General features: G+C 40.1%; 1 protein-coding gene across 4 annotated transcripts; it reads left to right on the forward strand.

The window, feature by feature from the left end:
- Window positions 1-14,672: 14,672 nt before the first annotated feature.
- Window positions 14,673-27,416, forward strand: LOC306843708 (flavin-containing monooxygenase 5-like). 4 transcript variants are annotated; one of them, XM_079375339.1, is made up of 10 exons: window positions 14,674-14,747; window positions 17,562-17,689; window positions 19,033-19,173; window positions 20,506-20,694; window positions 21,212-21,377; window positions 21,544-21,686; window positions 25,398-25,597; window positions 25,732-26,087; window positions 26,225-26,297; window positions 26,363-27,415. In XM_079375339.1, exons 3-10 carry the CDS (start codon window positions 19,042-19,044, stop codon window positions 26,733-26,735), a joined length of 1,632 nt encoding a protein of 543 aa, XP_079231465.1. In that variant the 5' UTR covers window positions 14,674-14,747; window positions 17,562-17,689; window positions 19,033-19,041; the 3' UTR covers window positions 26,736-27,415. The 4 variants fall into 4 exon arrangements, with proteins under 4 accessions (XP_079231464.1, XP_079231465.1, XP_079231466.1 ...); XM_079375338.1 differs by lacking the exon at window positions 17,562-17,689 and having other exon boundaries at window positions 14,673-14,747; window positions 26,363-27,416; XM_079375340.1 differs by lacking the exon at window positions 17,562-17,689 and having other exon boundaries at window positions 14,683-14,747; window positions 19,006-19,173.
- The last annotated feature ends 25 nt before the right edge of the window (window positions 27,417-27,441 follow it).

Here is a 27,441-nt window from a genome sequence, read left to right on the forward strand (position 1 = left end):
TTTTTTGTGATTGTGAGATGATTATTATCATGCCTACATATCATTTAGTTTCTCTCACACACTTAAATATGACAAAAACTAAATAATCATAGTGGAAAAATTGAGAAAACAGTAAATATTTTTCAGGGTTTCCACACGATAAATGTAAAATAATACTATTTATTATAATAGATTTTCGTAGGTTAAGCTTAAAAGTCTGGGACAGGAGTACATTTTTAAAAATGATGAAAGCATGGTAAACACTTTTCCAAGATAGTTTTAATGTGACCTTGACCTTCATATAACAAAAAGGAAAAAGCTTTAATAAAAATCAAGCCTTGGGACGTGTAAGTGACAAAAGAAAACAGGACTTTGCTGTCATTTGTCATAATTTTTAACTAATTCAACGTTACTGAGTGAGCAAACCAAGTGACGACCATGATCTCCACCCCTTTTACATCTACATCTACACAGGGGTGTGGTGTAGTGACCAACATCAGGGGCATGTTCAAGCTCACACCGGTGCCCAACGTTTTGCTACGGTTTCCAGGTTGAACGACATGTTTCCTGGAAATAGTGTGCAGCAGGGTTTGAGATACATTTTCTCATGTTTGGTGGGTGTGTCAAAAATGTCAGCCCAATCAGCAGCAACATGTATAGAAACCATGTGTTAAAGAGACAGCTCGCACAATGGGTCCAAGTGAAGTCATTTAATGTGTGTCTGCTGCAGCTCGGTATATGCAACAATTGAAGATATTAGAAGACATGTTTGTCGTAAGAGTTTTATAGTAACATAGCATATCAACATGATGATGGTAAATTTGTAAGTAAAAGTAAATATAAAATTTTATCATCAAAATAAATTCACAAGAGCAAGTATATTGTTTGCACGTTTATTTACATTAAAGGAACACTCCACTTTTTTTTCCAACTCCCCTAGAATTAAACAGTTTAAGATTTTTACCATTTTTGAATCCATTCAGCCGATCTCCGGGTCTGACGATAGCACTTTTAGCATAACTTAGCACAGATCATTGAATCGGATTAGACCGTTAGCATCTCACTTAAAAATGACCAAAGAGTTTCGATAATTTTCTTATTTAAAGCTTGACTCTTCTGTAGTTACATCGTGTACTAAGACCGACGGAAAATTAAAAGTTAAGATTTTCTAGGTCGATATGGCTAGGAACTATATTCTCATTCTGGCGTAATAATCAAGGAACTTTGCTGCCATACCATGGGTGCAGCAGGCGCAGTGATATTACGCAGCGCCTGAAAGTAGTCCCTAGCTATATCATAACTAGTTACTGTTGAGCTGAGCTTATCTGAATGAGAGGGAGAGAGACGCGAGGAACAGGATTGAGAGCTGCTTTAGAACATTGATTTTGAAGATTGTGAATCCATTAGAATCGTTAGAAGACAGAATCACGATTCATACAGTATATGAATAGATTTTTACGTGCACCGCTAGTTTTCTTCCTCTTCTCTAAAGCAGCGCAGCATGGCCACGCCCCCTTCATTGCATGTTCCCAGGGGCGGGGTTTATCTATTTTGTTGTAGTCCCTTACCAGCCGTTCGCTGTAGGCGATGCTATGATAATTCTGTAAAAGACAATTTCTCCCTTTGCATTGAACTTTGAGCTTCATAACTTTGCAGATGTTGTTTATGCTCACACAGCTACATTACACACTAACAAAAGTTAAATAGGTGAAATTGTGTTATATGACCCCTTTAATTTGGAAGCATTACATTCTGTCCAGTGTGTGACAACATACCTTCACTTAATTTCATTGGCCGGCGCTAGCTATAGGTAGAGCAGGCGATTGCCTAGGGCCTCGGGCATAGGCATAAATCCCAGGGGAACGAGGGGGACAGGGTTATCTGAGGGTTGTCCCCCCTAAAAATATCATAAGCGGCTCTGTGTATTGAAAATAATATAATAGACATATACTTAAAATAATCGTGCAAGTAGTCAAACAAAATAAACGCAAAAAAAAACGTTTTAAGTTCTTGCCTCACAGTGGTTTGGTCCACTGCCTGATTTCCTCCTTTACCGATACACACACATAAGTCAGGTGGGAGATACAAAGTTCTTCAGTAGTTATGTGTAAGTTAAGTAACTTAGGCTGTCAAGGCTATTTTATTCTCTTTAAACATCGGGTGAAATTATTCTTTCTCTTTAATACAGAAGATACTGGATCATTAATAAATTAGTCATGACAAAAAAATTATAATACCCGATGTACTTTCTATGAGTTATTATAAGGTTATCAAGCTTAGCTTGTTTAATACCTTAACTAACAGAGGAGCATCTTGCTGCAGAACACAAGATCCAGGGGGCATGGTTGCATCCAGATCCAACTCCTCCCACCTTATATATACCTAAACATACCCATCTCCATCCCCTGATCCCTAAACCCACCCATCTCCACCCCCTAGATGTGGATCCAGATCAAGATCAAGATTTTTTATTCGTCACATACACAATTATACAGAGTATAACCAGCAGTGAAATGTAGGTCAGGTCCGCTCCAAGGACAGTGCAATTGTATAGAATACAAATATTAAGAAAAAGAAAAGTTTTAAAATAAAATAAAAGATAAAAAAATATAAATATAAATGTGCAGGTCAGTATGTTGTTGACAAATAGTAATAACAGGAATGTGCAAAAAAGTTGTACAGGGTATTTAAATAGCAGCAATATGAGGTAGAAAAAATTATGAATAGCTTATAGACAGTGTTGGGAGTAACGAGTTACAAAAGTAATGCATTAAAGTAATTAGTAAGTCGTGGCCTAATGGTTAGAGAGTCGGACTCGTAATCGAAAGGTTGCGAGTTCGAGCCCCCGGCCGGCAGGAATTGTAGGTGGGGAGGGAATGTCCAGCGCTCTCTCCACCCTCAATACCACGACTGAGGTGCCCTTGAGCAAGGCACCGAACCCCCAACTGCTCCCCGGGCGCCGCAGCATGGCTGCCCACTGCTCCGGGTGTGTGTTCACGGTGTGTGTGTGCATTTGTTCACTACTCACTGCTGTGTGTGTGCACTTGGATGGGTTAAACGCAGAGCACCAATTTCGAGTATGGGTCACCATACTTGACAATACGTCACGACGACGACTTTACAGTAACGTATTACTTTTTGCTGTAACGCAGTAGTGTAAGGCATTACTAATCAATTTTCAGTAATATTTTACTCGGTACATGTTCAGTAACGCTTGCGTTACAACACACTTTTAGCCCCCGATTTTATTTTATTTAATTTAAAGTCAGGCTCTGACTTTTTTATATCCATAGAGCCGGGCTTCGGGCCAATATTCACGTCATAGTTCAGACGCGGCTGTTTTAGGCTTCTCCTTCTCTTTATATTTTAGACATCCATCATGGAAGCAACATGAGTCCGTGCTGCAGCGACTGTCAAGACCGACTTGGCAGTGTTTAGTGTCCCGCAGCGAGCCGTCAGCACAGCTGAAGACAGAAATGCCTTCAAATACACACAATAAAGCAAAAGTAATTACCATGAATGTGTCTGGGGAAATAGTAAGGATTCGCCATCTCCTCGTTAGACGCGCCTTTAGAGAGAAGTGCATCTTCACGGATAACGATTATATTAAATAGTTTTTGTTTTTATTTATTTCGTTAAGTAGTAATTTAAAGCTTTCGATATAGATATTTATCATGTCTGTGAGGCATGTATTCGCTGTCTTTCGGTTCATTTTTGTGAAGCGCTCCTGTTCAAGATAAAAGCACAACGTTTTTTTAATATTGTGAGTGCACACAAATAAAAGTAGACCCTTTACAGTTACAAATTATGTATTACTCTTATGAGCAAAAATTATGGCACAAGTTGTTTCCATTGAAAAAAAAATTGTAATTGATTGCGCTGGTGCCTCATGTCCTGCGCTTTAGCTTCCACTCTCTGCACAAACTACTGGATGCAGCGCACATTTAGTTTAAAGGTTTAAACATTGTTTTATGCTTGAACTGTTTTAATATATCTATAGATTTTATTTTAGGCAAGTCATGATGATTTGAGAAGGCTAAATTTATAAAACATAAGCTATGATCAGCCTGCCGGTCTGCTGCTGACCACTTGGTCGTTACTTTAAGAAAGAAAAAAACTTATTTGATGAACAAAAAATGCTCCAAATGTTTTTTTCTAAATGAACTTAATAAAAAGCCGGAACGAAATATAAACACTTTGTCATTAGGGCAGGGCTCTAGTACATTTTGTCATTTTAGAATGTTAAGTTCTACTTCTGTAGATATTTTGGTGAAAGTAACTCAAAAGTAATACAGGAGTCATGTAACGCATTACAATTCTGAGACAGTAATATTGTAAGGTAAGGGATTACTTTTAAATAACAGTAACAAGTAATCTGTAATGTATTACAGATTGGCAGTAACTTGCACAACACTGCTTATAGATATATTGATATTTACATGGAGTCAAGTGATGTTATGACACAGAGTTAGAGTTCAGGAGCCTGATGGCCTGGGGGAAGAAGCTCCTCCTAAGTCTCTCAGTTTTTGCCATCAGGCTACGGAAGCGTTTACCAGATGGAAGCAAAGTGAATAGTCGGTTACCAGGGTGATTAGAGTCCTTGATGATTTTGACAGCTCTATTTTTGCAGCGTTTGAGGTAGATGTCCTGCAGAGAGGGGAGAGCAGACCCTGAGATGCGCTCGGCTAAGCGCACAACTCTCTGTAGAGCTTTGCAGTCCTGATTGGAGCTGTTTCCATACCACACTGAGATGCACTTTGAGTCAATACACTTTCTATGGTACCTGAATAGAAAGTTTTCAGGGTTGCTGGTGAGACCCTGAATTTCCTCAGCTGTCGCAGGTGGCACAGTCTTTGCCTGGCTTTCTTAACCTGTGTTTGGATGTGTGTAGTCCAAGTCAGATTTTCGGAGATGTTTACACCGAGGTACTTGAAGCTACTCCCCCTCTCCACAGGGGTCCCACTGATCATAAGAGGAGTGTAGGGCTGCTGCTGTCTCTTCCTAAAGTCCATGATCAGCTCTTTAGTTTTGCTCACATTCAGAGAGAGACAGTTGTCCTGGCACCATGATGTGAGTCTCTCTACCTCATCCAAGTATGCGGTCTCATCGTTGTTGGAGATGAGGCCCAGAACCACAGTATCATCAGTGAATTTGATAATAGATGTGGAGCTGTGAGAGGACACGCAATCATGCGTGTAGAGAGAGTAGAGCAGGGGACTCAGGACACAGCCCTGTGGGGCTCCTACGTTCAGGATGATGGAGTTTGAGGTGAACTGGCCAACTTTCACCACTTGAGGTCTGCCGGTGAGGAAGTCTTGAATCCAGTCACAGAGTGAGGAGTTTAGGCCGAGGTCTGTGAGTTTAGAGGCCAGCTTGATGGGGACTATAGTGTTGAAAGCTGAGCTATATTCAATGAATAGCAGCCTTACATAATTCCCATTGTTGCTGTCCAAGTGTGTGAGGGAAGAGTGGAGGACGTGAGAGATGGCATCGTCCGTAGATCTGTTTGGGCGATAGGCAAACTGAAGAGGGTCCAAAGTGTCAGGTATGGAGGAGCAAATGTGGCTCTTTACAAGTCTCTCAAAAACCTTCATGACTATAGATGTGAGGGCAACAGGGCGATAGTCATTCAGGCAAGAGGGTTTATTGTTCTTAGGCACAGGGATTATGACGGATTTTTTGAATGAGGTGGGAACCACGGAGGTAGCAAGGGACTCATTAAAGATAGACGTGAACAAACCAGCGAGCTGATCGGCGCAGGACCTCAGAACACGGACGGTTATCCCATCAGGTCTGGCTGCTTTCCTGACGTTCACTTTCTTTAGCGCCCTCCGAACCTCATCCTCTGACACGGTGATTACAGGATCATCGCTGCTCTGCCTGCTGCTTCCTGGCGCGTTGGACGGCAGAGACGCGCTGCCGCCGTTGCAATCGAAGCGGCCGTAGAAGATGTTTAACTTAATGTTTATCCTTATCCTTGCTAACTTTAACTGTTTTAAGTCTAGTAGTAAACTTTCCTTTTAGGAACTGCTGGTCCTAGCCATAGAAACCATAATAAGGATTTATATGGATATGACACTAAGTCAGAATGAGCTTATGCAAGTTTACACATTTACTATTACTATATTATTAGTTACTATTGCTCCACTAGATCTGAAATATATACTGTACGTTTTAATCCCCTGGAACACACTACACCAGTGGTTTTCAAACCTGTCCCGCAAGCACCCCTGCCCTGCACATTTTGTCTCCCTTGTCAGACACACCCAATTCAGGTCTTGCAGTCTCTACTAACGAGCTGATGAGTTGAAACAGGTGTCTGATAACGGAGACATACAAAATGTTCAGGGCAGGGGTGCTTGCAGGACAGGTTTGAAAACCACTGCACTACAAACATGATGATCTAGATGAACAGTGGTCTTCAAACCTGTCCTGCAAGCACCCCTGCCCTGAATTGGGTGTGTCTGACAAAGGAGACATACAAAATGTGCAGGGCAGGGGTGCTTGCGGGACAGGTTTGAAAACCACTGGTCTAGAACAGGATGTTGTGTCTGTCATAATTAAATAATTTTGGAGACAGTGGCTGTACATGTGTTGTTATTGTTTTTACATAAGTTTTGTTCACATTCTTACTTTTTTTTGTGAACAATTATTTTTATTTTATTTATAGGCAAACCCAACCACAAGAAAAATAACAAATATACATGAATACAAAATAAATTATACATCAAAAAGAAGAAACAAACGATTCAACAATGTCAAAAGCAGCACTCCAGGTCCTCAAAGTCTCTGCCTTTGCTCCATTAATACGAGTCGTAGATAGCTCCACAGAAACAATACCGAGCAAAGACAAGCCCATACACGTCTGGTCATCAAATGTGGAGGAACCCCGTGACTGACCAACATCCTCTCTGCAGCAGTGAGAGCAGCTAAAATTAAGTTCCTTTGTTGCGGAGACAGAGCCAATCCAGAAAAGCCGTCCAAGAAGAAGAGATCCGGAGTCAAAACCACATCCTTTTCCAATAGAAATGATATGTCACGAGCAAGCTGAGATCAGAAAAGAGAAAGTGCAGAACACTCCCCCCCAAAAAAAATCAAAACGTGCACCGAGTGCCCCCTGCGGACACAAACTGCAGTTTGGGGAAGATGACACATGCATACAGAAGCGCCTCAAAGGGGACAGACATGTAGCAATCTCCAATGGATCATCCGATGACCTGGGGTCTTTGAGGATGATGCGACTGTCTCCCAAATTTGATCAGAAAACAAAGTTTGCAAGTCACCACTGATATCCTTAGACCAGATAGTTGTTATGGATAATCAGGGCTTGCAAAATCACTAGCCCGACTACCAAAATGTACTCCCTGCCCGACGGGCTATCTTAAAAGATTTATATTTTTATTTTTAATAATCATAAAATCCTGAAAAAAGTATCACAGATTATAACATAAACACTGTTTCTAACATTGATAATAAATCAGCATATTAGAATGATTTATGTAGTATTATGTGACACTGACTACGTTTACATGGACATAAGTAATCTAATTATTTACCTTATTCTGAATAAGACAATATTATGAAAATCCAGGTAATACCAGTTTAAGATGGTAGCTGGTTATTAGCTGGTCAAAGCTGGTTGTAGCTGGTGGACCAGCTTGGCTGAGGCGGTGGGGACCTGGCTAAGCTGGTGGACCGGCTTGGGGACCTGGTTTTAGCTGGTGGACCAGCTTGGTTGAGCTGGTGTCATGAATCATGAAGTTGTTTTAATAGTTGAAAACAAGATTTTTTTTTTTAAGAACCACAGTCTAAATTTTTTTTATGTTTCATGCTTCTTGAGTTACAGGCATGAAAACTTTTTTTGAGGGGGGGGGGGGGGGGTGCTTTTTCACATTTTGGAACTGTCACCATTGGCATACAGTTTTGCTTGCTGAAATATATTAAGTACATTAATCCATGCATTTAATATTTCTTGTACTTAATACCTGTCTCATCAGACGAAAATGATTAAGATCTAAAACTTCCTGGTTGAGTTGCTACACATTGACCCTGTAACAACATTGTATGTTGAATTGAAAACATTTAATTATTATATAAGTTTATAATGTATTTAATTAAATATGCTCCACACAAACTCATTGCAGAGCTCAACAGGGACTGTCATACAAAGAGACATGTTAGAGCCTTTTCTGATTTGCTTTGAATGAATGACCTGATTTATAGCATGTTTGTTTAGTTGCTTCATAAGACATCCTTGTGCTGAATGCCGTAAGTTGATTCCCCCCAATGTTATAATTGTCATAACTGTTTTATGGGACATCACATCCCTACTGCATGCCTGCAAAATAGTAGTAACTCACCCAAAACATATTGTATACCCCACTGTCACCTTTAACATACAAGGAATGACCTAAAACTGCAGTTTAAATCTCCTTTAAGGGAACAAAACTGTAACATGAGACAAACAGACAGAAAGACAGACACAACTGGGAAATAAGTAACAGAATGTAATGTAGTGATCTTCAGTAGAATTATTCAGATTCTATAATTTAAGATGAAACAAGACAGAGGTCCACGGAGGCCATATACACACTATGTACAGTATTATAATTAAACAAATATTTAAAATGATTATAAGTACATTGGTAGGATAAAAAATAAATACATACAGAGCAAGTACAGAGTAAATAGTAAATGTGAGTTAAATACTACAAAATTATCATGAGTGACAAAATGATACATGTGTAAGCTAACTTTTTACAGAACTTTTTTTTTATTTGCCTCACAGCAACTTCCTCCTCAAAACTGAGTGATAAAACTACAGCAGAGCCCAGTAAACAGACATCACCTATGAGAATGCTTAAGTCTGTCTGTTTCAGCCTCATCACTACAAAACTTTAGTGTGCTCTCACTGATTGTGTCTGATCTAGGCTAACATCGGAAGAGTTTTACTCATAATGAACTTGTTAACAATTTGAAGTGGCACTCCCCTGGCATTTTTAACAAGTTTTACAAGAAAATTTCCATTTTCAAAGTTAAAGGCTGAATGTGCCCAAAGAGGTCCCCAGTTTTTCATGCTCACTATCAAATGATGTAGCAAGTGGACATTAAATGTCATGGACGTTTCTCCATACAACATCTGGAAACAAAACACAAACTAAAGGAGTAATAGATCGGCAGCATTTACATCATCTTTTGAAATGCTGTCACCCAGAAGCAGGTATATGTATAGCTTCCACTAGTAGTGCAAAATGGCAAAGATACTTTGATGGGTGGGAGAATATCTTTGAGGCAAGGCAATGCATAAAAAAGGAGCCAAGATCTCCACTCAGCAGCTTTCCAGTACTTTCTTTCACTGAGATCCCTATACTGAGAAGATTTTATTTTGGACAAGCGTGCATTTACAACACGTTGATTGTCCAGGGAGCCAACATAGAATTCACTACCCAATTGGATCATTTCTGATGCATTTCTGTCGGCATGCTGCTCCTCACTAACAGGATATCTGATTGCTCCACAGATATATTGTCCTGGATGATAACAACACCCACAGCCATGGTAGCCATTAAACTGGGTGATGTTTTGCATCAGGGGTCTAGCAACAGGCCAGTTTTTATCCTCAAATTTGTGATCTTGTTCCACCACGTCACCCCATCTGTCACCAGTTTTTTAGCTTGCTCTACAAATCTGTGAATAAAAATATCCATTCGGGGTTCCCCTTTCCCATGCCACAGACCAGCAAGTATCATGTTTTTTTTTTCTACGTTCTGGTGGAATTTCATTTATAGCCAGCTGTATTGGCCAGACTGATATACCGGAGGCTTTGTATAAGGGACTTCCATCTGAATTGAACACATACGAAAGGTTTTTCTTATTGTGCAAAATTCCACCAGGATGTGAGAGCTCCTTGTTCATATCACCATCATAAATGTCCCTAAGGACTTTTTCTGATGTTGCTCTTGAAAATCTAATGTTTAGTGAATCTCTAAAGTTGTCAATTTCAAGAAGTGATCTAACTTGTAAATTGACTGGTATTATAGGATCATGATAGAACAAAAACAGTAACAATTAGTGGAAATGGAGGTTTATGAGATGCTGTACTACACCAAACAAAATAACTGATCCCAGATGTTTCTAACTTTTATTCTATCCATAATGTAATCTGTTGATTGTATTTGCTGTGCAATTGATTGATCAGCTGTATATCTTTTTTTTCCTAGGTTGCTTTCAAAAGTGGCTGGAGGGCAAACATTTGGAAGAAGCAGAGCTGAAGGCCAGAGCAGGAAAACTTGGTCGCTATTTAACTGAAACAATTCAAGATATAAATAAAAAAATTTAAGGTACATAAGTGAATTAGCATATAAGCTGCTGAAAACTGTTAGTTAGTAGTTCGTAGTTCAGTTTTTCTCATATAAATTCGCAAAATAAAATGTGTTTGAATGAAGACTGTTGAATAAATAAACTGAATTCTCCTCTTTAATGTCTGTTTTTGTGCTCCTTTGTCACGAATCTGGTCCATGCTCTCCCTGTCAACCACCACTAGAGGTCACCCGTTCACCACAGTGACTTTTACACTCACAGCACATTGGACTCCATTTCCCACAATCCATTGCACAGATCACAGCTGTCACCATTCACACATCACACACACCTGATCACCATTTTCCAATCACCACCACACACCATATAAGCCTGGGACTTGCTCTTGCTCAGGGCCGAGTATTGTTAGCGTATATCACTTGCATAGCGATAGCAACTCTACAGAGCCATTATCATAGTCTTAGTCTTGTCTTGCCTTGTTTATCTTGCCGTGTCTGACCCTGCCTTTGTTTCCTGGATTTACCCCTTTGCCTTGCCGTTTGGACTCTGGTCGCTCCCCGTTTGGATTATTGCTCTCGTCTCTGGATTCTCTCTCTGCCTTGCCCCTTTGGATACTGTTCGCTCATCGTTGACCCACGCTTGCTCCACGGATTGCTCTGTCTTGCCCGTGCCATACCTGTTTGCCGATGTCTGACCCTGCCTGTTTCTGACCATGTTTCTTAATAAAGCTTTGCACATGGATCCGCACGTCTCACGTCTCGTCAGCCCCGTAACAGAATACTCGGCCACACAAGGATCCAGCGGCTTTTCAAAAGGACATTGGCCAGGTATGGATTGTGCACGACTGTTATTAACCCTCGAGCAGGGCTCGCGACCGCTCGAGAATTATATTCAGGAGTATTTAGACCTTGCCTATTCTTCTGATCTGCCGGACTACGCACTCATAGATTTTTTCTGTGAGGGCATTAATCAGCCGCTCAAGACTCAGTTAATCCGCGAGGGTCCCCGTTCATCTCTCAGTCAATTTATGGACTATGCCTTGCTGTGTGTGGGCTCTCCGTTCACTGTGGGTGTTGCGGAGGAATGCAACACCGCACTCACTCACAAAATGGCGGCAACAACAACACCCCTTCACGTCTCCGCTGCCAAGCCAGAGTCTGCTCACGTCGTCGCTGCCAAGCCAGAGTCTGCTCACGTCGTCGCTGCCAAGCCAGAGTCTGCTCACGTCGTCGCTGCCAAGCCAGAGTCTGCTCACGTCGTCGCTGCCAAGCCAGAGTCTGCTCACGTCGTCGCTGCCAAGCCAGAGTCTGCTCACGTCGTCGCTGCCAAGCCAGAGTCTGCTCACGTCGTCGCTGCCAAGCCAGAGTCTGCTCACGTCGTCGCTGCCAAGCCAGAGTCTGCTCACGTCGTCGCTGCCAAGCCAGAGTCTGCTCACGTCGTCGCTGCCAAGCCAGAGTCTGCTCACGTCGTCGCTGCCAAGCCAGAGTCTGCTCACGTCGTCGCTGTCAAGCCAGAGTCACACCACGTCACAGTGCTCCAGCCAGAGTCTGTCACACCCAAGGATTCAAGGTCGGTCCTTCGAGTTCTGATATCCAGTGTGATGGACCCACCACTGATGTCGGTGCGAGTAGCTGGCATTCCCAGGGCCTCAACCTTGGCTATTACAGAGACTGTTCCCCTGACCTCAGTGCTTCCCGTTATGGCGGTTGCCATTTTGAGTGTGTGGGCTGCACACTGTGCTCCTGAGGCCTCTCCTGTCCACGAGTCTGCTCCAGTGCCTCCAGAGGTGGCGGCTTCCGCTGCAGAACCTCCCGAAGTGGTGGCACCCGTCCCTGAACTCGCTGTCTGCCCTGTCACGGCCACGGAGGCCGTTCCTGACCTCATGCCCTGTCCTGTCACGGCTAAAGAGGCCGTCTGTGAGCTCTCGCCCTGTCCTGTCACGGCTAAAGAGGCCGTCTGTGAGCTCTCGCCCTGTCCTGTCACGGCTAAAGAGGCCGTCTGTGAGCTCTCGCCCTGTCCTGTCACGGCTAAAGAGGCCGTCTGTGAGCTCTCGCCCTGTCCTGTCACGGCTAAAGATGCCGTCTGTGAGCTCACGCCTTGTCCTGTCACGGCTATAAACGCAGTCTATGAATCCTCGTCCTGCCCTGCCACGCCCCCTGAGATCATGAATGCTCTCCCTGTATTGTCTGTCTCTGCTCTCTCTGTGTTGTCTGTCTCTGTTTCCCCCAGATCTCAGACTCTGCCATGGTTTCCTGCCCAGTCTGCTTCCTGGCGAGGGTCTTCTGCTCAGGTCTGGTGGTCCTCTGCCCCGCCATGGTGGTCTTCTGCTCGGGTCTGGTGGTCGTCTGCTCCGCCGTGGTGGTCTTCTACTCCGGTCTGGTGGGCTCCTGGTCCGTCTACTCCGCCCTGGTGGGCTCTAGCTCGGGTCTGGTGGTCGTCTGCCCCGCCATGGTGGTCTTCTGCTCGGGTCTGGTGGTCGTCTGCTCCGCCGTGGGGGTCTTCTGCTCGGGTCTGGTGGTCGTCTGCTCCGCCGTGGTGGGCTCCTGGTCCGTCTGCTCCGCCCTGGTGGGCTCTTGCTCTGTCCTGGTCTCCGGTTCCGCCTGGGTGTCCTGCTCTGCCGGTTCTGCCTCAGTCCCCGGTCTTCCCACTTCCTCATGGACCTGGCCCTCCGTCCCTCCCCCTGTTCCGCCTCCGCTCCACCGCCCTCCTGGACTATATAAGAGCGTCTGGAAGCCGCTCCTTGGGGGGGGGGCTATGTCACGAATCTGGTCCATGCTCTCCCTGTCAACCACCACTAGAGGTCACCCGTTCACCACAGTGACTTTTACACTCACAGCACATTGGACTCCATTTCCCACAATCCATTGCACAGATCACAGCTGTCACCATTCACACATCACACACACCTGATCACCATTTTCCAATCACCACCACACACCATATAAGCCTGGGACTTGCTCTTGCTCAGGGCCGAGTATTGTTAGCGTATATCACTTGCATAGCGATAGCAACTCTACAGAGCCATTATCATAGTCTTAGTCTTGTCTTGCCTTGTTTATCTTGCCGTGTCTGACCCTGCCTTTGTTTCCTGGATTTACCCCTTTGCCTTGCCGTTTGGACTCTGGTCGCTCCCCGTTTGGATTATTGCTCTCGTCTCTGGATTCTCTCTCTGCCTTGCCCCTTTGGATACTGTTCGCTCATCGTTGACCCACGCTTGCTCCACGGATTGCTCTGTCTTGCCCGTGCCATACCTGTTTGCCGATGTCTGACCCTGCCTGTTTCTGACCATGTTTCTTAATAAAGCTTTGCACATGGATCCGCACGTCTCACGTCTCGTCAGCCCCGTAACACCTTTCTTAAATCAGAACAAGCTGTAGATATGTAACTGGAAGCATGTTGTTTAAAAACAATTGTTAATTATTCATCAATAACTAGCTACTGAAAAAAAATTGAATCTATCATTGTAAAATGCTTTCACTAGCATAAGATGGATTTGGGTGGTCTAACCAGCTACCATGTTCCAAAACACAGCTTGAGCTGGTCTAGCTGGATTTTCCAGTAAGAAAACGAGCAGTCTTTCAAAAGCACTTAAAAAGTAAGGTTTCCAAATGTTTGTACTGTGTAAGTAAAAAAGTACAAAATTTAAAATTAAATGCTGTATAAATAAAAAGGTTAGGAACCATAATTTGTTTCAAGTTCTTTATATATGGTGTGGGGCCTCCAACATGAATTTTGCCTAGGGCCTCCTAATGTCTAGAATCGGCCCAGCCGTAGCGTTATGAGGAAATTGGTTTCTGCTAAATTCCACCTGTTCTGATGATTCCTGAGTGGTTTTAGTTTGTGTGCATCTGCTTGTGTGCACTTTATTATTACGTCAGCTACTTAGCTGATTAAATTTGAGAATTTTACTAGTATCATCCTATGGTAACTGCAATATTTATTCTAATTTTATTAAATTGTAAAATTACAATAGCCTACTAATATTAATGTTTCAATTTCTTCATTTCACCTTTCTTGATTTTATATATAGCCTATATTTAGCAAGAGACAAGAAATAATAAAATTAGGCCTATGTGTAGCCTACATGAACAAGATGTTTATTTGCTCTATTACAGGCCTAACTGTAATATATATGCCGAATCGGTAGCAATTTATTTGATTTTAATGACGATTTGATTTTGTAATTTGATGCTAAAGTAATAATAGATTTTCCTTTTGAGTTTGACATGACATGATGACTTGACGTAATGATTTATAATACAAAGTATAGTGTTATAAATGTGCATACATTTAAAAAAAAAAAAAATCCAAATATAAAAAAACTTCGTCATCATAGTCTTGTGAAAGAGGACCAATCAAATCAAAGTAAGCGCCGCGCGGTTTACAGTCAGTCAGAGCGCGAAAGCGTCACCAGCGTCAAGCATCAGTTAACATTGAGAGACAGACAGGTAAGATTAAATATTTATAATATTATATATAAATTTAATATTAGTTAACCGTTTTACGATAGTAATATGGCTATTTTGAGAGAGATTGAAGTTGTGTGTGTGTGAATTACCTGTAATTGTAATAATGAGGCTGTGAGCCGAGTTAAGTTACTTCAAAACAGCGATTTTGTCAGTTAACGATTCAGTTTTGAAGCTATTGTATTAATAAACGTGTATTATTAATAAAAGTCGCGGGGCAGGGTTGACAAGAACGTTTTTGTGCTCATTATATATGTAAGAGATAATGTACGGCTAAGTTAGCAGTGCATTAAACGATTTTTTTTAATCGTTTTAATAGTGTTGATGTTTTCAGTGCAGTATTTGACTGGAAGGGTAAAAATTATTATTTATTTTTTTCGTCAGTTATGGCTCGTTAGCGCTTCAGATCAGATAAAGAGATGAAATAGTGCTGTAAGAAGGCGTTGAAAACTTGCTGAGTGCTAACATTATCTCTAATAGGCTAACGTTATCTCTCGCTCTGTGTGTGTGTGTGTGTGTGTAACGTTACCTACTTAACTATATTTTTGTACCCAAAAGTGAGGTAAACCTGACAAAATATCCAAAAACCTCCCTTTGGGGACGTCCTCATTTGTAAAACGGGTTTAAAAATAAACTAAACAAAGTTTTTTTGAAATTGTAAAAATGCAGAAAGTCTCCTGTGAGGGCTAAGTTTAGGTGTAGGGCAATAGCACATACAGTTTGTACAGCATACAAACCTTTACGAACGGTGATTAACTAGGGATGGGTGTATCGATACTGAAATATATCGAAATATATCGTTACTGATGCGACTGTGGATACTCAAATATATATTAAAAAATATCCATACAAAGGAGTGTTTTATTTACTAGTGATTTTATAACTAAAATAAATAAATAATGCGTACAATATGCATTGAATTGGAGTGGGGTTCAATCTTCATAATAATAATAATGTATTTTCTTGCAGCAAGAGTGAACGCGTTATACTAGCCACTGGCAGCTGGCAGTACACTATCGGGGACCATTGATGGCAGATTTATGTGTTTTGCTCTCCTTCAACTGTAGCTAGGGCAGGGGTCTGAAACCTTCAACGTCAAAAGAGCCATTTTGGCCCCTTTCCTACCGAAAAAATACCCGTGGAGCCACAAAATATTTGGTGCCCAAATAAAGATAACACGGCATATAGCTAAAGTTTTATATTCAGTTGTTACAGGGCAGGGGAGTAGCAATCATTTCAGAAGTGAGGGGGACAGAAATGTCAAATGTAGTAGTAATAATAATTATTATTATATTTATTTATATATGTATAATTGACAAAAAAAAAATATATATTATCTCTTAATTTTATTTGGCTAAGAAATAAAATACACTGCTGGACAATAACCAAAAATTTGTCTTCTATAATGTTTTGATAAATATTTTACTAATGACAATTTCATGATTATGATTGTACAATCATACAACCATTTTTATCACAGAATAAGGCAGAAAATATATTGTATAGCTTCTGTAGCTACTGTAATTAATGCTGTCAATTACCACTATCATTTATATTCGAGGATGAATTAAACATACAGCACGTGAGAGTGTTCAGTGCTGAGGTTTCTAATGTGTTTTTGCAGCGTTGAGTAATGTATCACAGACATATTCTCTCATTATAACAAACAAAAGTGTAGACGGAGTGTAAATAAGAGATTCATTGTGCAGTGTAAGGAGCTTCGTTGATTATATTGGAGTTTTGTGAGATCGCGATGAACTAAGATGAGTGACAGCTTTAATGATTATTAAGGCAGTTTACAAATGTGATGTTAATTTAATACAACAGTTAATTAAACAAGAAGTTAATATTAAGTGACTTATATTGTCTGACTACAACACTATTGCCTTATTTTGCTCTATTTCATCAACGAAAATAGTTTCAAACAGTCCCAGCCAAGCCGCTGCATATGAACTGCGTTTTAAACGAATCTAGTGAGTCAATGATTCAATGACCCATTCATAAAGACAGTCACGTGCTTCATTCCTGAATGAACTTACTGGCAGTTTTGGTTTAATTTTTAAAGTATCTTCTCTGTTATTTAAATAATTTAATATTTCTATATTCAAAATTATGTATTTAAAACATTAACCTCAACATGAATTTATTGCACTTATGCAACCTCTGAGCCTCATTAAATATCTGAAAATACACCTACAAGCCACTTGTGTGTTCTTCTATGCCTCTGTAGTACAAATTTATTATTATTATTTCATTTCATCGGTATCTTATTCTACTCCTTATTCTACTTGTTTTTATTCTGTTGTTTTAATAAAAATGATAAAAAGTGTATTAATATATATATTTTTTATTTTGACATAAAAGATGACATACTTTTAATAAAGTTAGAAAAATGCCATTACAAAGGTAAAAACAAAATTCCCTTTAAATCACTTTAAGGAGTCAAATATCAGCTCGCAATGGAAAGGTTCATTTTTGATCAGAATTTTTGAGGTGCTCCTAAATTTTTTAAATTAGGAGCACAAGCACTCCTAAACAGAAATGTAAGTGTAGAGCCCTGGCGTCCGGTGTAGGCACGGTGTTACTAACCTATCGAGAAGAAACAAGGCAACCTCGGGGTCCGATCGCAGGCCTTCCGCTCCTTGAGTTCTCTCCAGTGCTGGAAAGCTTATCCGATATTTACACGGGTCCTACTTATTGCCTTATTGCCTTAAGCCTTCTTTTGTTCCACGGACGTTTTCCTCTATTGTTTTTTATTCACCATTTCTATCTTTCTGTCGCTCGGCTAATATTTAGCAAATCACAACACACTGGGCCAGCTAGCCAATCTGAGCCCATCGCGTATTTCTGAGAGAGGGGCTTCATAAAACCAGGAAATCATCAGAGTGTTCATAGGAGAAGGGACAGAGCGGTGTGGAATAAAGGTAAATTATATGAAAAAAAAAAAAAAATTTTAAATGAAGCATTAACACATGTTAGACTGCACCCCGTAAACACAATCGAACCTAGAAAAAAAGCAATCAACCACCCCTTTAACTGAACATTTTCCATGATTGAAAATAATTAAGAAAAAAAGAAAGAAAATTGTCATTTGGCATACAGATATTCAGTCTTACACATTGATGTTTTTTTCAGTCATATTACCTAAATCATAAGCCTATCACTCTGGGGTAAAGGGTTAACCCTGGTACATTTATCTAAAGTTCTTTCACCTTATTTTTCATGGGCTTTTCAACTTAAATTCAGCTTGTGAGCAAAAACAAGCTTATGATGTATATTTCTGTAAGTAATTTTTTAAATGTATTAACTACAGGTTTTAGACTATTGTGAAAAACTTTGGTTTTATAAGAATTATGACAACACCCAAAGTTAAAGACTTGCATGTCTGTGATAATAATAAGTGACTGAACATTCCTGACTTTAACACTTAACCTATACTGTTTTTCACTTAATTTTTCATTCCATTTGATCCTCCTTAAACTAGTGGCAGCTGAGACCACCCTCTTCTTTGAGATTTCAGATACACTCGATTGCTTGCATAGCAGTATTTTTTTTATAAATGCTGCACATCCATGCCAAACATTAGGAATGATTCCTGGTATACCTCATTAAAGGTGCACAATAGAGCCCTGCGCGGGACTGTTTTCTTCATCCCGCCCGCGCCCGCCGAATTTCTGACCATTACCGCCCGCTCCCGCAACGTGTGTGTTACACTCCCGCCCGCTCCCGCAATATGTATGTCCACTCCCGCCCGCACCCGCAAAACTCTGAGAATTTATTCCCGCACGATAATAGAGATGCATTGATTTTGTGTCTTCTCCCATCCCGCAGGAAAAAAAAAACCCGTATTGTATTGCTATTATTAAAGAGATTCATGTTTGTTCCTTTCCCTGACCTGCATGTATTCTGACGCACTGGTAGGGAAGATGAATATAGCCTGGGCTATCGGGGACATCTAAAACGCTTAGGCTACCGCGCGTTTCTTTAGACTTCAAGTACTTTGATTTTGTTGACAATGACATCATGTCGCTAGGTTACCTCCCGATCCCGCAGTGTTTTTTTAGCCGCCCATTCCCGCCCGCAGCAAAGTTCAAACCGCCCGCTCCCGCGAGATTTGCGTTGGGTCCCGCGGGACCCGGCGGGTCCCAATCCCAATGCAGCCCTCTAGTGCACAACTCAGGAGACACTAGTGAAATTGTATGTTTTAATAACTGAATTTTCACCATTTGTTTTCTTCAAGTGATCGTTCCATGTCTCCTATATGCAGAATTGCAGCATGGCTAAGCGTGTGGCTGTGATTGGAGCAGGCAGCTCTGGACTGACCTCCATCAAATGCTGCTTGGATGAAGGGCTGGAGCCTGTGTGCTTTGAGAGCAGTGATGATATTGGAGGACTCTGGAAGTTTAAGGTTAAAATTAATTCAATTAAAAAAAGAAAAAAAATTTTTTTAACAGCATAACAATAAAGGTGAAGTGTGTCATTTCTGTGTCATCCATGATTCCAAAATGAATTGGAAAATGATTGATACAATGATAAATGACAAGAATGATTTTTAGCACACTGTAATCTAAGTCAGTGTTTCCCAACCTTTTTTCTGCCGCGGCACAGTTTTGATATGTAAAAAATCCCACGGCACACCACTAAGCATTATATTTAAAAAATAAAATAGAAAGGGGAAAAGTAGTTTTTTTGTTTGTTTTTTTGTTGTTGTTTTTTCAAGTGGGTATTTTGTTGTTTTTTCAAGTGGGTATTTTGGCTTAATATATGATCATACACTTGCACTTAATTTCTGAAAATCATACTCAAATGGAGTTAACAAGGTTTTTGACGACCGAATGACGGAGATCTGTGTTTTGTCCATCATTAGAATGGCCGCATCTGAGGCAGTAAATAAATAGCGTCACGTTTTCATCAGTTTGCAGGTTTAAAGTTTATTGTAGCTACATAGGCACTCAGTTTCTCTTGTTGTTTAATACATTTGGCCAAAATCTCACAAACCGCTATGCACAGGATATTTAAAACATACAAAAGTGTATTGGCTACAACTAGACAGCAAATGCTAAGACTCTGCTCTTTAAACACACAAAAAACATTAGCCTAATAGACAGCATTTCTTGAATAAAGGAAACGCTGTACTTATTCAAACATCAGTTCTCTATTTACCCTTGCATTGTGAAGACGTGGACGTCTGTCTTCAAATTGCGCATCGCTGCGCTTCATTCTGAATGGAGGCGGGGGTGGAGTTATGAGGTTTCAACTGACAATTTGAGGATCCAATGGCGTTACGAGGTTTAGTCACAAGCTCTTTTAAATGTTTTTCATTGGTTAAATATTTGTAAAACCCACAAACAGACATAACGATGACCAATAGCACTGATTTAAAGTAATAACAAAATATAATAGAGACAAGGACGTTTTAGATAATTTTTCACGGCACACCCGACAACCTGTCACGGCACAGTGGTTGGGAAACAATGATCTAAGTAATACAAGATCAAGTGCCAAAAGCCCATACCTTAACAATTTATACAATAACATTCAAAAGGTTTTGGTAGATAATGTTTTTGAAAGACGTTTATTATCTGCATATTACGATGGGATAAGAGAAAGTATTTTAACATTAAACAATATTACACACTTCGCCTTTTAACAAAACTATCAAAGCTGTTATGTTACAAAGCTAATCTATTGTACGTACTACGTTCAGAGTCATTGACTGTGTTCCCCTGTTCATTCACAGGAAAAACCTGAGGCAGACCGTTGCAGCATTTATCGTTCTGTCATAGTGAACTCCCCTAAAGAGATGATGTGCTACAGTGATTTCCCTGTGCCGGATCATTACCCCAACTACATGCACAACTCTGTGACTGTGCAGTACTTCAAACTCTATGCTGAGCACTTCAGCCTGCTCAAACACATTCGCTTTCAGGTAATAAACACCATGACATCACATCTGCTGAGATTTCACATAGTAGGAAATATTTTGGGATTTACATCCTCATTGGTCCTGGCAAATATACCTTTCATCCAATCAGATTTTACAGTTAGAGGCTGGGACTATTAGACAACAGTGATGTTCCAGGAGCTCAGCAGAGCATGTGAGAAAGCAAGGAAGATTTAATAGTGTAATATCTAATGTAATATGTCAGTCTAATGTATGTTAGGGCTGCATCATTTCAACATTGACATTGCGATGTCCGCATGCTCAATAGTCACATCACAGGAGGTGCGATGCAGGGCAAATCATATACATATTCTTGTGTTTTATTCAAAAGACAAAAAACTCACACGATTCTATATTTGCCTGATATAAAGTAATTAATTCTCACATAATTGTGTGTGCTTTCTCAAGATCTATCATATTTTTTTTGAGTGTTTGATGATAAATGTCTCTTTATTTAGATGACAAGTAGCAGTCAGCCTCTGTGTGTTTTGGTGTATTTCAGACCACAGTTCGCAGTGTGAGACAAAGGCCTGATTTCTCTGACTCTGGTCAGTGGGAGGTGGTGACCGTGGACAGAGATGGACAAGAGGAGACACATGTGTTTGACGGTGTGCTAGTGTGTGCAGGACACTACACACAACCCATCAAACCCCTCTCAGACTTCCCAGGTGCTCACCTGATATTACCGCACTCTATCATCATATACACAGATTGTACAGCATTCAGCATTGTGTGTAGGACTAATTCCCTGCATGGCTCTGTATAATGGATTTAATATGTATATGGAAACATCAGTATATTAAATAACTTTTACTGTAATTTTATGTTCTGTAGGTATTGACACATTCCCAGGGACAATAATTCATAGTTGGGAATATAAGGACCCTGATCCTTACCTTGGGAAGAGAGTTGTTGTCGTTGGCATTGGGAATTCTGGTGGAGACATTGCAGTGGAGCTCAGCAGAGCATGTGAGAAGGCAAGCAAGATTTAATAGTGTAATATCTAATGTAATATGTAAGTCAAATATATATATATATATATACATATGTTAGGGCTGCATGATACATAATTTCAGCATCGACATTGCGTTGTGTGCATGTTCAATAGTCACATTGCAGTGAGAGGTGCCTTTTTTTTTTAATTGTTTTTGGTTGGCAGTGAGCGTTCTGCACACTGTTTATGCGCCTCGCATTTTAGCCACCTGCTGCGCCTCGCGTTTTTGCTGGAGCACTCTGAGCGCCTGAAGTTGAAAAAAAGCAACTCTGAGCAGAAAAGAGCCCAACGTCATTTGCGTTTTTTTCCATTGTCCAATCGAATAAATGGAGAGGCGGGCCTTATGTTGTGGTGACAAAAGTTTACCGTTGCTTAGAAAGTCCGGACGGTGTGCTATGATGGAGGAGAAACTTTTGGTGTCTGTCGCGGGTTACCCGGAGCTGTATTTTTTAAGGTTTCTGCTAATACAACAGTTTACTTACCAGCAAAAACCAAAGATTTTAGAGCGCTCGCGCTATAATCCTTTGGTTTGACTGACAGATCAGCTGATTTGGCAGTTGCCAAACGCAGCACACTGCTCTTTTTTTTAAAAGTCACCAAAAAAAGGCAGTGCAGTGCTCCTCGCGTTTTCAGACCTAAAAAAAGCATTCGGTGTGATCGAGGCCTTTGCGTGCGAATGGAGAAATAAGCGAGATGGTCCTCACTGCAGAACACAAGATCCAGGGGGTGTGGTTGGATCTAGATCCTACTCCTCCCACCTTACATATACATAAACCTACCCGTCTCCACCCCCTGATCCATAAACCTACCAATTTCCACCCCCTAGATGTGGATCCAACCCCGTCCCCTGGATCTTTGTTCTTCAGTGAGGGGCTACTGAAATAAGCAAGGAACGGTAGAAAGCACCGAAATGTAGGGCTGGTATCGTTCAAAAATTTTCGATACCGATACCTTGAGTTCGATACCGGTTCCTGAACGATACTTTTTTCGATACCAGTTTTATGAAATCAGTTTTAATAAGATTACATTATCTCAAAAAACTATTTTTAATGTTGATATTTATACAGACTCAAAGCCTCATCTCCTGAGCCACTGCACAAAGGAACAAAATATATCCAATACAATAAATAAATAATTTTAATAAAGTTCAAATTGTTTTCAGTTTACACATCTGTTAGGCTACGTTTACATTAGTGCGTGTTCATTTTAAAACACAACATCATTTCTAGGTTGTTAAAGACTTCAAGAAATTTAAAATCTTCATCCACTTTCATAAGTGGGTGTTTTATTTTCTTTCACCACATGTTTTATTGTTATTAAATTCTGGTGTAGTATGTCTAATCATTTGAATGCATAAAAACAACTTAGTTTATTTAAATTTATTCTTAAAATAGCCTAATGAAATGTTTTATTTTTCCTCAGAAATTCTGTGTTTTGTATCTGGTTTTCAAATGAAGACATAAAACATTAATTTAATTTCTTTAAATTATTGAAAATCAAAGTTTATTTATTTTGGCAAACAAAGGTTTACTATTAAAATAAAAAAATTGAATAACTGTTGTGTGATCATTACTAGAAAAAAAAAAGTTTTAATAATTTTAATAGTAGCAGTATGTACTGTAGCAGTATGTACTGTCCGCTGAACAATATTAATATATTTCTGCCGCAGTGTCTTCCAAGTTAAACCGAACTTTTATTTTGACGGGTTTCCGGGAATACCTTTACAGTTCTGTGTGTATATGATATGACGCAAGTTTTACTCGAATCAAACGGTAAAATGCTCATGAAGTGACTTTCAGAGCAGGTCTGGAGCTGTTGTTCATGTGTTTATGTCCTCATTTAGTTAGGCGGCAGACGCTGAAATCACCGCGAGCGTCACGCGAGCTTCAGTCTGTGTGTAGTAAACAAACTGCGCGATATAGAGAGCAGACTGCTCCGTGCGCTTTCGAAACGCTCTCGCGGATGTAAAACACTGATCTATCAGCGCCGCGTCACTTCTAGTCAAACACACCTAGTGCTGCAGGATTATTGGCTCACTGACGGTGATGAGATTAACCCCTTAGGTATCGAAATTTGGTACCGAACGACAAGACGTTTTTCGATACTCGGTGGTATCGAAGATTTGTTTGCAAAAAGAAACGCGTTGTCAGTTATGTGGAAATATTTTGCCTACAGAGAGGGTGATGTTGGAGTTTGTTTGCGCTTTCCTTCACTTTTAAATAGCTTATAAATGCCCGTGCGCATTTTACTTTCACTTTCACGAATTAGCGGCAATTTGGCATCAATTGCTTGAATGGACAATAACAAAACAGTACAATGACAAACTCACTAACATGAAACTTTTTTTTTTTTTTTGCATTTTTCCTTGACAGGAAAGTAGATACAGTCCCCTCCATAAGTATCGGAACAGTAAAGACAAAATTGCTCTGTTGACTGGAGTCAAGACATTTGCAAATATGATTAAAAGATGAATATGATAGGGCAGAATGATAGGGTTCATTTTCAGTTTTTATGATTTGTCTGTCATGAACTACTGTTGTTTTCTCAGCCGATCAGGTCGTTGTTGGTGTCGCTGGTGGTTTCCAAACTCTTGATTTCTCCATGCCCTTTGTTTTTGCTAGAGCTCTAATTGACTTCCTCTTTTCGTTTAGCATCCAAATTGCTTGCTTTTCTCTCAAAATCAGCTCCCTCATCTTCATCCTGGTTTGTGTGTATCATCGTCGATTGCAGGATTCAGAATACAAAAGTAATGGATATGATTGATACGACACATTCCCTGCTTTTAATATCTGAAGAATTAATGCAGCAGGACACAGCTGATCACTTAGAAAGACCTGTGAGGCAACTGATCCAATACTTATGATCACATCAGATAGAGGGATGAAACTCTAAAAGTGCTGAACTTCTTAGCTGGTAAATCATCTATGTGTTGAAGCACCCAATAATAAAATGTGACATTCTGTAGTTTTGTCTCATATTCATCTTTTAATCATATTTGTAAATGCCTTGACTCCACAGCCAACAGAGCAATTTTGTCTTTACTGTTCCAATACTTTTGGAGGGCACTGTATATATATTCTCGGAAGGGTCAAAACCATATGGAAATATGATTAGCAATTGAATGATAGGTATTATTTTTTATTAATTAATGTACATTAAGTATTTTTTATGCAATATTGCAGTTTGTTGTAAATAATTTATCTGTCCAGATCATTGTTTTGGGTTTTTTTTTTATTCATATCTACTCTATCTACTCATATCTAATCTTTAATCAAAATACCCCCGCAACAACATCTTCAATAACCTCTGCTTAAACAACCTGTCACTCACATGAGATTGTAGCAATTACCAAACCAATTCCAAATGGACAAAATCAAGTCCCACACTATTTTTTGTTTTTGTTTTGTTTTGTTTTTTGTTTGTTTGAGAAGCTGGTTTATACCTGACAATAGGGGAAAATAGATCGAGGCCAACTTTAAAGTTTCTACATCTACCCCTTCTAAATCAATGCATATATTATCAAACTCTATGTCCATATGGCTGATTTGTATCTCCATTTTACCACCTCAGTTCTGAATATGTGTTTACTCTCTTGGTTCTCATTAGTATTATCCTATTTTGACAAGCTTAAATTCAATCTTGCCTATCCACTTAAATAAGTTTGTTTTGCTGTTCCTGTTTTTCACTCTTTTAGACCTTCCTGAGTACCCGGAAAGGTGCTTGGGTCATAGGTCGTGTGGTCGATCAAGGGCTTCCTCTAGATATGACAATGATGACACGAGCTCGAGATCTGATTTACGGCCTCCTGCCTCGAGCTCTGCTCAACTGGATTTGGGAGAGAAGCCTCAATCAGAGACACGACCACAAGCTGTATGGACTACAGCCTGCTCACAGGTGAAGGGCCAAAACGTGATCCTCAAAGATTCTTACCAAACTCTTTTCATCGTTGATGATTAAATTAAAGCCCTGACCGTTTAAAAATTACCTCATGATTCACAGTGACCTTTACCCATGTTTTGTGATTCCAGGGTGCTCGACCATCGTGTCATTATAAACGATAACCTCCCAGGTCGTATTCTGGTTGGAGAACTGGTGATGAAACCAAATGTGCAGAAGTTTCAAGGCTCGACTGTGGTCTTTGATGATGGGACTGTAGAAGAGAAGATTGATGCAGTGATCTTATGCACAGGATATGATTATAAATTCCCCTTCCTCCCTGCCTCCTTAAACTCTGGTTCTGATGGAGATGTGAAACTCTACAGAAGAGTCTTCCCTCCATCTCTTGAGCGTCCAACACTGGCCATCATGGGCCTGCTGCAGACCAAAGGGTCAATCATGCCAGCTGTAGAGCTACAGGCACGCTGGGCCACCAGGGTCATTGCAGGTAATGAGCAACCAAAATAAAAAAATCATTTTGTAGGTGAAGTAAATATATAGAATCATATGAAACATATTTTTATGTGATTATGGGTTAAATATATATATATATATATATATATATTAATTTGCCTGTTCTTCAAGGACTAAACCATCTTCCTCCAGCTGAGAAAATGGATAAAATAATTGAGGAAGACGTACAAGCAAATATAAAGAGGTAATGATTTATTCACCTGGATGATAATTTAGGTTTTATTTTGACAATCTGCTATCTCTCCACAGTTACCCCTGTCCCAAGCTGGCTGCCCTTCAAGTGGACTACATCCCTTACCTAGACGCAATAGCAAAGGAAGTGGGTGTCCGTCCCAACGTTGCTTGGCTGCTCCTGAGGGACCCTGCTGTTGGTTTGAGGGTTTTCTTCGGGCCCTGTACTCCCTACCAGTTTCGACTGAGTGGACCGGGGCACTGGAAAGGTGCCCGTCAGGCCATCCTTACCCAATGGGATCGTGTGGCCAAACCCATGAAGACACGGCCCATTCCAGAACCTTCATCCTTCAGTGTATTTTTTTGGCTGGGCCTGTCAGGAGGGGCTGCAGTGATTTTTGCTTTAATGGCAATGCAAAAGAAGATCCCACTCTTTCTGAATATGAATTAGATCCCATAGATATCCCACACTGAGTTTTTGGGTAGCTCTGTTTTGTGTTTACACTTTAACCTAATTGTTTCTTAATCTAATTCTTGGAGTTCATTATCTTGTGAAATCCATGTAAAAAGTTATATTTTTAATTCTTGTCTTAAACAAGTGTATTTTTTGTTCTTAGTTTTGTCTCAAAACAAATGCTCTGCCATATATCCAAACATAATGATCTTTTTTTGTGTTTTGTTCTGTTTTTAAACCAGGTAATGTAGTAATATGTCTTTTGACAATCATCACAGAAGTAAAGTGTCTGCATTTTCATTACTCTAATATGCGTTTAAATAAAAAAGTGGTTGGAGAAGCCTGAGTCTGTCAGGGCTGTTTTTTTGTGATTGTGAGATGATTATTATCATGCCTACATATCATTTAGTTTCTCTCACACACTTAAATATGACAAAAACTAAATAATCATAGTGGAAAAATTGAGAAAACAGTAAATATTGTTCAAGGTTTCCACACGATAAATGTAAAATATACTATTATAATAGATTTTCGTAGGTTAAGCTTAAAAGTCTGGGACAGGAGTACATTTTTAAAAATGATGAAAGCATGGTAAACACTTTTCCAAGATAGTTTTAATGTGACCTTGACCTTCATATAACAAAAAGGAAAAAGCTTTAATAAAAATCAAGCCTTGGTACTTTGCTGTCATTTGTCATCATTT

The sequence above is a fragment of the Barbus barbus genome (genome assembly GCF_936440315.1).
Source record: "Barbus barbus genome assembly, chromosome: 24".
In the NCBI taxonomy this organism is placed as follows: Eukaryota; Metazoa; Chordata; class Actinopteri; order Cypriniformes; family Cyprinidae; genus Barbus; species Barbus barbus.

Coding starts and splice junctions, on each gene's coding strand:
- LOC306843708 (XM_079375337.1), top strand. CDS start 18,338: ATGCCAAACATTAGGAATGATTCCTGGTATACCTCATTAAAG. Junction 21,378..21,543: donor ACCCCTCTCAGACTTCCCAG/GTGCTCACCTGA, acceptor TATGTTCTGTAG/GTATTGACACATTCCCAGGG. Junction 25,598..25,731: donor GGACTACAGCCTGCTCACAG/GTGAAGGGCCAA, acceptor TTGTGATTCCAG/GGTGCTCGACCATCGTGTCA.